Consider the following 12,925-nt stretch of genomic DNA (forward strand, 5'->3'; position numbering starts at 1 on the left):
TTTTTTGTTGAAAATCTTGTTTTCTTTGTCTATGAGGACTGAGAGTTTTGTTGGGTATAGTAGTGTGGGGTGACATTGTGTTCTGTCCAGGCCCTTCTCCTTTCATAGTCTCTGTTGAGAAGTCAAGTGTGATTCTGATGGGTTTGCCATTATATGTTACTTGACCTTTTTCCCTTGCAGCTTTTAGTATTTTTTCTTTGTTTTGTATACTTTCTGTTTTGATTATTATGTTGTGGGAGATTTTATTTCCTGGTCTAATTTATTGGGTGTTCTGAAGGCCTCTTGTATTCTTATTGGCCTCTCCTTTAAGTTGGGGAAGTTTTTTTCAATAATTTTGATGAAAATATTTTCAGGGCCTTGGAGGAGGGAATCTTCTTTTTCCTCGATTCCTATTATTCTTTTTGTCTTTTCATGTTGTCTTGAATTTCTTGAATGGTCTGTGTCAGGAATGTTTTATTTTTAACATGTTCTTTGATGGATACATAGATTTCTTCCATTGTATCTTCCACACCTGAGATTATTTCTTCCATCTCTTGTAGTCTATTGGTTATGTGTACCTCTGTAATTCCTGTTTTCTTCCCTAAGTTCTTTCTCTCCACAATTTTCTCCATTTGTGTTTTTTTTAATTTTTCCAATTTTATCTTCAGATCTTCAGCTGTTTTGTTGATTTCCTTCACCTGTCTGACTGTATTTTTCTGTTTTTCCTTCAATTCCTTCAGCTGTTTGTTTGAACATTCCTCTGTTTCTTTTATTTCTTTGTATCAAGTAAGTATTTCCTCTCTAAATGCCACAGCCTATTTGGCTGCAATTTCCTGTATTTCTTTACAGATGGCCATAATCTGTTTGTCTTTCTTCCTCTAGTTCTTTACGCATTTATTTGATTCCTCTATTACACTCTTAATAAGCATAGATCTTCCTCTAGTTCTTTACGAATGGCCATAATCTGTTTGACTTTATCTTCCTCTAGTTCTTTACGTATATTATTTGTTTCCTCTATTATCCTCTTCATAAACATAGATGTTAGGTAATCTTCTTAAATTCAATTATGCTGGGGTGTCCAGGGTTGCTCGCACCTGGATAACTGGGTTCTGGAGATGCCATATTGCTCTGTCTTTTGTTGGTTGAGATTTTATACGGGCCACTACTCATTGGACTGTCTTAGGTGTTGGGTGTTAGTTTCTGGTGGTTCCTGGAATCCTGTGGTAGAGAGAATCCCCTTGGAAGATGGTTTTTCCTGAAGGAAGCCTCCTCAACTTTTTGGGTATGGTCACTGAATGGCTGGTATTTTTCAGGAGTTGCCACAGCTCACCTCAGGAGTACAGACCTGAGTGGTAACTGTTGTCCTTGTTAGTGGAGATGGCTCTCCTCTCAGCTGGAGAAGTCCTGGAGACAGCTGCCCTGCTTCTGGCTTTCTTGCTGTAAATTTAGTGAGCTGCTTCTGTAATCTGGGTGCCCCGTGGTTTGGTCAGTTTAGTTAGGGATAGCTGGTTGCCCCTTGGAGCAGTTCTGGGTGTTGATCTCGGGTATCCCCGGCTTCTGTAGGTCTGAGGTTGGGGCTTGTGCCCCATAACCCAAGCAGTAGTCAGTGGCAGGTGTGCTCTGCTCTCATCTGTGCAGCTGGAGGCTAGATTCAGGAGCCTGAGGATAGGTAGAAACTTTGCCGGAGCTAGGTGTCCTGAGCTAGGGCCAGGTGTTTCCCTCACCGTGGGGTTTCTCCCAACAGGAAGACCCAGTCAGTGCTGTTTGGGTTGGTGCCTAAAGTGTACAGGTGCTGGCAGTTTGTGGCTCCAAGCTAGTGACTGGGCAGGAGTTTGAGACCTTTTCCAGGGATCTTTCCAGTGTGCTGGGAACGGGGTGGGCTGAGTGCTCTAAGCTGTCTCTTTCCCTCTGGAGTTTTCTCCCGACTGGGATTCCCAGTCTCTCGTGCCCTGGGGCACACAGTTCTGTCTGTGATGGATAGCTGGTCTCTAGATTGGAGGCACACGTGCCCGCTGGTCCGCAGGATCTTTTCCCGGGATAGACTGGGCGACCTAGGTCTGGCCCCGTTTGCTTCCTTCCCTGTGGGGTTTTCTCCCAACTGGGAAACCCAGTCTCTGATGCTCTGGGGCACACAGTTCTGTCTGTGAAAGAGAGGAGAGTTGGGCATGCAGCAAGTCTCTGTGCTGGTGGCCGGAGCCCAGTTCAGAGGTGGCAGTGTGCGCCCACCATTCTGCAGGACCTTTTCCAGGAAAAGACTGGGTGACCCAAGGTCAGTCTCGTTTCCTTCCTTCTCTATGGGTTTTTCTCATGACTGGGATTCTCAGTCTCTGGTGTTTTTGTGCCCACCCTTCAGCCTGGGAAGGTGATCAGGACATGCAGGAGTGTGACTCTGGTCTGGTGACTGAGTGCCTGCAAGACCTGGAATCTCTTCTGGGTTCTGCCTGGATGACCTGAGAGTGAGACTGATTCCCATACTGTGGAGTTTTCCCTCACCTGGGAAACACGATTGCTGTTGTTTTAGGGCCCAGAGTTCAGTCTCTTGGTCACTGTACCAATGATGTTGTCCTGCTCCTCACATGAAGTGTCCTCCTGGTGCTGCCATCTTGTCAATCCCCCCATTCATTTTTTTTTTAATGTGGTATCACAACTTGCAATTTATTTTTCACTGGAAAATGTTACTTTCTATTCCAGTAGAAGCATCAAAACGACAGGGATTTTAGCTTTATTGCAGTTGATTTTGAGTCATGTGTATACCAGGTCAAAGTATCTGGAACGTGTTAGGCTCTGCATACATGTCTGATGAATGAAGGATTGAGAGGAAGACTACAAATGCATGTTCCTTGAAGGTTTCAGCACCATTAGAGCTCAGCTGTAAATACACTATTAATGAAGTTAATTTACATTATCTAATCACTCTGGTGTATATTCCATTTTAGAAAAATGCCATCACCAGCGTCAGCACGTGGGTAGAGCCCTACTAGTCAGCCATGGACTTCTACAAATAGTAAAACATTTGTGTGGACCTACACATATGTTCCCAGTTGATGCCCAGCAAGGAAATTGTTACAAAATAACCTACAAAAATAAGTTAGCACCAGAGAGAAGGCTCAATGGCTGAAGTATTGCTGTACATCCATGAGGACCTGAATCTGTATGCTAAGCACCCACAGAACAAACCAAATGTGGTCCCATGTTGGTCCTGTCACCCTATATCACTGTAGTCAACAGAGGTAGAAGGATCTGCCTGACTGAAAACAAATAAACAAAAAACCCAAACTGTGAGCTTAGTCCAGGTTCCAGAACAGACTCAGGCCTCAGAGGGGGAGTGCAGAAGAGTGACAGAAGAAATGTCCAGTATTCTGGCTTCCTCTATTCCATGTGTGCATGTGAACATATGCACAGGTACACAAAGCTTCTGTTGATCTACACTTATGTTCCCTTGTGGCCTCACAAGGAAACTCTGCTCCCTTCTTTTAACTCTCATAAGTAGGCATCTCTTCTGTCCAGTTCAGGCTACTTTTATTTCACCTTGACTTTTTGTTCATTGTTTTTTATATTGACCTTCAGGCCAGGCACAGCAATACAAGCCTTTAATCCCAGCATTCAGGAAGCAGAGACAGGTTTATCTCTGTGAGTTTGAGACCAGCCTAATCTACATAGTGATTTTCAGAACAGCCAGGATGGATAGAGAGATCCTATCTCAAAAGACCAAATACAAAATAAAATGTCCTTCAAATATAAGACGGGCTCATTGTTTAATCTTTGTAAGCAAACAAAAGCAGTGATATATCTAGTGGAAATTATGTAGGAATAATTCACAGAACACAGGAAAATGACACTTTTATGATTGTCGACATTAGAAAGGCTATTTCAGTCATGAGATAGTGCTACTTGCTGTGAATTCAGTGTTACTGAATCACCAATCTTATGTAAAGCATTTTAAAAGGAAACACATAAACAAGGTTATGTCTTGATCAGGCAATGAAAGATGTGACCAGAGGCTCACAGGAACCCAGCCTTGTGTGTTCCCCAGGAGCAGTGGTTCAGTGTTTCATGGAGACGTTATAGAACATTACTACCACAAAAAACGAGAGTCTACTCTAAGCTAATGTTCTGGACTTGAGTCGAAACTGCAGGTTTCTCCTCACCTAGTAATTGTAACTAGAGACTTTTTTGTTATGTGTAGATACATGTACATTCTGCATATATATGTGTGTGTGTGTTAAATTTATAGATATATTAAACTAGGAAGAAAACTGAATTATTTTGGTTCAGAGATCCTTTTTGTGCACTTACTGTGTGCCAGCAACTCTACTAGCTTTGCATTATACAAAAACTGTAAAATGATCAACTTCAGAAAAGTTAAGTATTCTGTTTTCCTCTAACTGACTAGCAGCTGGCTGTGCTGCAACTCAGTCATTCACATAGAGTGATTCATAGAATTAAGAAACTTCTGTAGTTACAATATTGTAAAAGATGCATATATGATAAGACCTGGGGAAAGGCACACAATTTCTGCCGCACAGTTTGCATGTGAAATTGGAATATTACCAGAAAATTTGAGAAGGGCTGCTGGAACCCTCATGCAGGCCCCTTCTTGGGTTCTTAGTCTCGTTAATAAAAGAGTTTAAGAGCAGACGCAGAAGAAATCCTTAGGGCAATTTTATTGAGTCTTAAAAACTTTAGGGCAGGTAGGCTGTAAATCCCAGCAGAGCAGGATGGAGAAGAAAAAGTGCCTCTTCAAGTTAGGCATTGAGGTTCAGAGCAGGAAGCCACTGCCAAAAACATGCTTTGGGAAGTTTTAGACAAAGAATGAAGAAACCCAGAGTGTCAGGTAGAGCATGTTTTAAAAAGAGATAGAAAAAAGAAAAGGGAAAATTATGATTTTTCTGAGGTTTCCAGAAAAGAGGTCAGCTGCGCTGTGAGCAACTATACAAAGGATGAGAATTCTGGGAAGGAAAGGTCTATTATCTCATTAAAGGAGTATTCTATCCTTCTTTTTTAACAGTTTGTCTCTGCCTCAACAGACTTCATTTCTGTGGCTAGAAGGTAAAAGACCTTTCCTGCCATTTCAACATTCCCGTCTAAAGAGCTAACCCTGTCATCATTTAGGAGATGGGTTGAAATTGTGGGAAATGTTTAATACACTTCAATGATGAACATTTAGATGTCTTGTTTTTCACCTATGTGTGCAGCAAGGCAAGGATTTTAGGACACAGGAAAGCAGAACTCTAGTCTGGTTTTCCTGGACAGAGCCACGCTGTGAGATCTGAGTTTCATGTCAGGAAAGAAGGCGGCCGTGGGAGGCCTGAAAGCACATGGTGTGTACAGTCATAGGCAGATAAGACATAGTTTATTCACTGTAGACAAAGGCATTGAGACACACACAGGAGGACATAGTCACACATGTAGACTGGTACACAGTCCTGTAGATAGACATATGGCCAAAGGCCTCTGTCCTTAAGACTGCATTTACACAAAACCCATATGAAAGCTGTGTTTGGCCAACAATAGTCATATACAGACGATGTCACTGTTTGCTTGAGGATTCATCAGACTTGCAGTGTGCTTCCTTTATAGCCCCCTGGATATCTAGCATTAGCCATGCTGGCTATCCACAATATCCATAGCGATGCCATGTTATCTAAACATACACTGTCTCTTGTGGCCAGCCTTGTGCTGCCAACACAAGGACCCCTTTGAAGGTTTTTCCCTTTTGGCCCATCCATGTATTAACCAACCAGAAGATAACAGCAAGCTTTGGCATCCAAAGGTAGGGAGTTTCATCCAAAGGTAGATTTTTTTTTGTAGCAGTAGTAGAGTCTATATTGTTGATTTAAATGATTAAAAAGCAATCTGGAGACTTAAGCTCTGGGCTTGTCATGCAAGGCTATGGAAGCAGGAAGTCACAACTTCTGCACACATTTAAGGCCTTGGAGCATGTGTTAGTGGGAATTCTCAGAGTAGACAGTCTAATACCATAAATTGCATCTGTATTCACCGCAGTTGCTAGTACTCAAGATTTGTGTCATCTGTTCTTGGCTTCATCTACCCGCATCCCAAAGTATTTTGTTGCAGATTTAAAACATTGTACTATTTTTAGCCATAAAATTTTTACTTTCTAAATTATGTAAACTTAAAAATTAACACAGCCCATCTCAGAGTTTTTATCAAATACTCAGTCTTTACTCAAATTATCATTACTGTAGCATTTTAAAAACACAGCTAGCTAGTTGTAGATATTTCTTTAAGTTTAGACATTTCATATTATAATCTAAAGATCAGGTAAGAGCTCTGTGATGGTCGTGGCTACAGAAGACTAAGTGGAGCACAGGTCTGAAGGAAGTGTTTGCAGTAGAGTGTTGAGAGTTTAAAGCATTGAACAAAATGATAGTAACATGCATACACTAAGGGGAAGTGAGGATTATTAAATTAAAGTTACTGGTAAATAGTGAGACTACTCAGTAGAACAGGAAAGTCACAGTGAAGTGGTTGGTACTTGGAAAGAATAAATGATGTGGATATTTTATGTGGTAGAAGGGAAAGAAGGAAAGATGATTAGTAAATGCGTGAGAACATTTGGTCAGATCTCTTTTAAAGATAACTCACTTTGTTCAAATGAAGAATGGGTAGAAGATGACTGTGCCCAGTGGCCTGCAGAGTTAGTGTCTTTTTGTGTAGAAGCAGTAGTGTGTTAGAAATACACGCAGCATATCAGGGCCTGTCATCTAGTGAGTGTTCACTGAGTGTTGGCTAGGTATGAGTCTGAAACCTTACAAGGCTTGGGTGACAGTGTCCGCTTCATTACAGTTGTCACCAGACTATTTCCCTACATGTCTTCATAAATTGGAAACTCAAGAACAATTTTTTAGAATAAATGAGTAAACTAGTACTTTTGAGTGATTTCTTTTTTTTCCTCCCCTCCCCCCCTTTAGTTTGAGGTGGTATCAGCATCCTTCAGAAGAAGAATTAAGAATCCTTGCAGGGAAGCAGCAGAAAGGAAAAAGTAAAAAAGACAGGTAAGTTACATTGATGAGCTTCTAACTTATAAAATATTTAACATAATTTATGCAGATACTTTTATGCTTTGATTAAAGGAACGCTCATTAATTATGTTGCAAGTGCTTGATAAATTTCAGGTCAGAACTCATGTAAATTCCAGTAAAATAGAAATTAGAATATAAGCACCAAAAATAATTGCTTTACTCAAAGATTAACTTTATTCTTGAGTCTTTAATATGCTTGGCATCAGGACCCAGGCAAGTCTCCGTGAAAACAGCATGTAAGTTCAAGACAATAATTTTACTCAAAAAAAAAAATGTTAACTTTGTTCTGATTTAAATTTAAAACTATTTTACAGATACTTGGGTTAAGGGAAGAGCTGCAGTGATGTCTGCAAGTCCCTCTAAGATGTCTTTTTGTATTCTTTGGGGGGAGACTAATTTTTAATAGACATAGCTATATAGGTTTTGTTCAGTCGCTGTATTGCTTTTCCTCGTGGTGCTATTAAGCAAGAACTCTACTACTGAGCTTTAGCCCTTGCCCAGCTCTTTACATTTTATCTGTTTAATGTTTTAACTATCTGCTAACAAGCCTCAGTCACTTCACTGAATTAGAAAGCCTGGACATGGTCATGCTGTAGAACTTGCCTGGGTTTAAGGTTGCATACCTCTCTATTTAACTGTTAAAGTCTGCGTTGATATCCTGTTCACATTAGCTTCAGCTTCCTCAGATGGAAATCAATTGAGGTGATCTTTTTACACTTAATACAGTATACCTTGAAATTCATTTGATTATTAATCAGGAACCCTTCCCCTTTTTAAATTTCAGTAGTTCTTTATACAGTGGTCTTAACCAATGTTACAGTTTCCAAAATATTTTATGCACAGCTGTAACTTAGTATAGGTAGCCACCCTAAACATTTTAATTTAATTTTACCAAAAAGCTGTTGATTAGAAGTGTTGGCCGAGGGGCTGGAGTGAAGGCTCAGTGGTTAAGAACACTGGCTGTTGTTCCAGAGGTCTAGGATTCAATCCCTGGCACCCACATGGCAGCCCACGAGCTGTGTAGCTCCAGTTCTGTTACCTATGATGCCCTCTTCTGGACTCTAAGAGCAGTGTGTGCATGCAGTACACAGATTCTAGTAGAAATACCCATATATACAAAATAATAAAAAATAATTTCAAAAAATGTCAAGTGAATTTTTCAATTTTATATACTTAAGGACCAGCATTTTAATCTGTGTTAGTTTGTAGTTGCTTTTTTTTTTCAACCTCTAACTCTGCTGATGGCCATTGTTACCATGTTAAATAATCGGGAGATTTAATTATATGGTTTATTATTCATCTTTTGACCATTTTAATTCTTTTTGTATGCCTTATAATCTATTATTTTGCTTTTTTTAAAAAACTGGTTTCTCATGTAGACAAAGCTGGTAACAGAAAGAGGCCTGGAACCTTTGCTCCTCCTGCCTTCATTTCCCAGTAGAGGCCATGTATCACCACTCCTGGATTATGCTGAGAGCAAACCCAGGTCTTTGTGTAAGCTGCCAGGAAAGCAGTGTCCGCAGGGCAGAGTACCCACCCCTTCCAGGAGTTTCTCAGCTAATAGCATCACTTAGATGAAATACTGTCACTGAGAGTTTCTCCATTTTTTATTTACTTAAAAGTAAATACAATGTTGAAAATCATGTTAATAAAATTGGGCTTTTTACTTTGTTACCATTTGACTGTCCTTAAGACTTCAGTTTGGGAGTGACACAGTACACTTGAAGAACTTCTCTGGTTTTCTCCATCTGTAAGTCTTTGTAGGCACCTCCACAGATGCCTCTTACAACTGAGCTGCCAGCAAACATTCATTTTAATATACTCATTCATCTCTGACCTGTATTACAGCTGTATTTGTGTCTATATGTGTGTGTGTGTATATATATACACATATATGTGTGTGTGTATATATACATATATATATGTGTGTGTATGTGTATATATATATATATGTAAAGAGAATTACATTTCTCTTTCTTTAATCCTGCTTCTACAAAAGTTTGCTTTTAAATCTGCAAAAGAGAGTAAGAAAAATGAATGTGAAACACTATGATAGCAAGCATGATTTGGTTGCTTTTGCTAGTTTAGGCAATTCCTCCTCTGCTCATCTTCTTAGTCACATAATTTACTTCAGCAGTTTGTCATCTCCTTTGGAAAACTGTTTTTGAGTATCTGACCTCCTCTAGGGTGACATTAGAATGAAACTTAAAAATCTCTTTTATATTTAGTCTGATATAAACACTAACTAATTTTTGTGTATGCATTTGTGTCACTTGTCTAATTTTTGCAGAAAATACAATGGTCATATCGAAAATAAGCCACTTACCATTCCAAAAGACATTAACCTTCATCTAGAAACCAAATCTGTTACGGAAGTGGATACTCTAGGTAAGGTGAATCTTATAATGTGTTCTGCATACACCAGTCTTTGGAAGCAAAAATACTTTATCTGTTGTGGCTAAGGTTGTCTGTCTGTGGGTAAATTTTATATCTTTTTCTAATCATGAATTCATTACAAAGAGCATGGAATCTTAACAGCTGACTTCCACAAAAATGAACTTAAAAGACTATTCAGTGAAATGTTTCTTTTCTGTTTTCATGGTAGTATTTTCCCCAGTTCTAGAAAGCAGCACACTCTACTTAGTCCTATTACAGCTTCTGGTTGAAATTGCAGCTTGAGATTTTAAATACCAAACTTCTTACTTCCTTTAATAATCTACTCCTGTCATAATGCACTTGAAACTACATTTTCATGGTGAGTTATCTAAAGTTTAGTAATTTGACTATTTCAATAGTGTTAAGGATTAAGAAGTTGAAATTTTTTATTCACAATCCATTTTTTATCCATTGAATATAGTAAAATAAATAATTTGCCTTCCCCCCTCACTTTCTGTAATGATATGACTATAATGATTTTAAGTTTCAAATGGGGTTTATATGAAGCTAATTGAATCCGTGGAGTGTGTGTGTGTGTGTGTGTGTGTGTGTGTGTGTGTGTGTGTGTGTTGGGGGATGTCTGAAGTAATGTTGCTCCTAACAGTTTTCAGACCTTATACATTTGTATTACTTGAAGAGATCTTTAAAACTAAAGATGCCTTATTCTCATCTTTAAAATTTCATTGACTTCTAGAATAGGTTCTGGGAATTTGACTTCAAAAGTGCAACAGCTGGTATTGATAACCACTGTGTTACAAGAAGAATGGCGAGCTAACATATTAATAAATACTTTTTATTAAGAAAAATTTCATACTTTATATTCTAATCAGAGTTTTCTCTCTCCTAACTCCTGAATTCTCCCCACTTCTCCACCCTCCCAACTCAATGCCCTCATCCCCCTTCTTTAGAAAACAAAAGAACAACAACAAAAACCCCAGACAAACCAGAATTAAAAAAGAAGTCACAAGAAAAACATACACAGCACCACCACCATTACCAAAACTCATTAAAAACACAAAATCAGAAACCATAATAACCAAGCAAAAGATTAGTAAGACAAAAATACCCAAAACAACATGAGACAGAAAGTTTACAGAAATGTCAGTGAATTTGTTTGTGCTGGCCATCTTTTGCCTGGCATGGGGCCTGCCCTTCAGGGTAGGTAATATACTCAGTGAGACTCTTTCAGAGGAAATTTAGTTTTCCTTTGCAAGCCAGTGGAAGTTGGAGATAGCTCCTTTTTGTTAGGAATGGATTCCCATGTACGCTACCCTTTCTCAGCATTGGGACCCCATCATTTGATAACTTTTGCAGGCCCTGTGTGTTCTGCCACAGTCTTTGTGAGTTCGTACGTGGGTCAGCCTGTTGTGTCCAGAAGACACCGTTTCCTTGGAGTCATCCATCACCTCTGGCTCTTACACTCTTTCTTCCTCCTCTACCACATGGCTTCCTTAAATCTGTGGGGAGCGATTTGATAAAGATGTCCCATTTAGGACTGACTTCCCATAGTCTCTCACTCTGCACATTGTTCAGTTGTTAGTTCCCATCTACTGCAAGAAGATGCTTCTCTGATGACAGCAACCTATAGCACAATGTTGTAAGAATAATTTGTCATTATTACGGTCCTTTAGCAGAACAATAGTATTTGGTTTACCTTAGGGCTACAGTCTATCCAGTCTCAGATTCTTGGACACTGGAGTGTTGTCAGGCACAGGTTCTGTCTGCTGGGGTGTGACTTATATCCAGTCAGTGAGTAGTTGGTTACTCCCACAACATTTGTGCGAGTTTTGTACCAGCATATCATGCAAGCTGGTCAGCAGTGTAGATCCCAGCGATTTTAGTTGGGTTGATAGTTACGTGTCTCCTGTGGTAGCACGCAGAGTTCCATCCATAAACACTAGTTAGTAGCAGTGGAAAGCTCTAGTTAGGCACCAGCTTGACTTCTTTGTGTTGGATGAAATTGTCTGTGCTGTCTTCAGCAGTAAGGCCATGAAGTTTTACAGAAAGCAACCAGTTGTGGGGCCCATTTGGCCAATAATGCAACTAGGTGTAACCCATTCCCAGCACTGAAGTGTCACTTGCTGCTAACAGATGTCTAGTTGGGGCATTGATATTGGTGGCTCCAATTATATTTTGTTTATATATGTGTACATGTTGGGAAATTTCTATAGTAGTAGACTTTCATATGACCCTCAACTGGCCATTGTGTCTCTCTATAACTGTGTATTTCATTTCAGCTTCCTTGGGAGAGTCTCCCTACCTATTAGTCCATTATTTTATACCTAATCTTTGTCATTACATAGATTATAGAATGCCAATTGAAGGCTTAAAAGCTAACATTCACATATAAGCAAATACATACCATATTTGTTGTGCTGTTTCTGGGCTATCTCACTCTGAATGAAATTTTTTTTTTCCTAGCTTGATACAATTACCTAACATTTCATAATTTCATGGTCTTTTTATCAGCGGACTAATATTTCATTGTGAAATATACCACATTTTCATTATTCATTCATCAGTTGATGGGCATCTAGGTTTTTTTACTATTACAATGAGCCATGGTTGTACTAGTTTTTCTGTGGTTGGATATAGAATCCTTTGGGTATATATGCCCAAGAGTGATATAGATGGATCTTGAGGTAAATTGATTCTCAGCTTCCTGAGGAACATCTACACTGATTTCAATAGTGACTGTACAAGTTTGCAGTGCCACCAGCTCTGAATGAATGCCCCCCTTACCGCACATCCTTGCCAGCATGAGCCTTCATTTGTTTAATTGATCTTAGCCATTCTTACTGGTAGTTTCAATTTGCATTTCCCTGGTGTCTAAGGATTTTGAATATTTCTTTTAAGTGTTTCTCAGCCATTTGTGGTTCCTCTTTTGAGAATTTTTTTTCTGTGTAGATCTGTACCACATTTCAAAATTGGGCTATTAGTTTCGCCTGCCTGCCTGCCTGCCTGCCTGCCTGCCTGCCTGCCTGCCTGCCTTCCTTCCTTCCTTCCTTCCTTCCTTCCTTCCTTCCTTCCTTCCTTCCTTCCTTCCCTCCCTCCCTCCCTCCCTCCCTCCTTCCTTTCTTCCTTCCTTCTTCCTCCCTTCCTCCCTTCCTCCTTCCCTCCCTCCCTCCCTCCCTCCCTCTCTCCCTCCCTTCCAGGGTTTGTTTATGTAGCCTTGACTGTCCTAGAACTCATTCTGTAGAACAGGTTGGTCTCAAACTTACAGAGATTGCCTGCTTCTGCCTCCCAAGTTCTGGGATTAAAGACATGAGCCACCACCACCTGGCAGCTATTTCTTTCTTGATATCTAGTATTTTTTATATATTTTAGATATTAGCCCTCTATGGTATGTGTATTTAGTAAAAATCTTTCTCTTTCTATAGTCTGCAACTTTGTCCAAATGATGGTGTCCTGTGAAGTTCCATTGATTAATTTTTCTTTGTGTCTGTGTTATCCATGTTCTGTTC

General features: G+C 39.7%; 1 protein-coding gene across 5 annotated transcripts in view; it reads left to right on the forward strand.

The window, feature by feature from the left end:
- The window catches only part of Tmem161b (transmembrane protein 161B), a 91,338-nt gene that overhangs the window by 48,686 nt on the left and 29,727 nt on the right, over positions 1-12,925 (forward strand). For all 5 annotated transcript variants that reach the window (XM_060383629.1, XM_060383630.1, XM_060383631.1 and 2 more), the window contains 2 exons: positions 6,915-6,998; positions 9,316-9,413. In XM_060383629.1, coding sequence (XP_060239612.1) covers positions 6,915-6,998; positions 9,316-9,413 — 182 coding nt within the window. The remainder of the gene's footprint in view (positions 1-6,914; positions 6,999-9,315; positions 9,414-12,925) is intronic.

This window comes from Meriones unguiculatus, chromosome 5 (assembly GCF_030254825.1).
Source record: "Meriones unguiculatus strain TT.TT164.6M chromosome 5, Bangor_MerUng_6.1, whole genome shotgun sequence".
Classification (NCBI taxonomy): Eukaryota; Metazoa; Chordata; class Mammalia; order Rodentia; family Muridae; genus Meriones; species Meriones unguiculatus.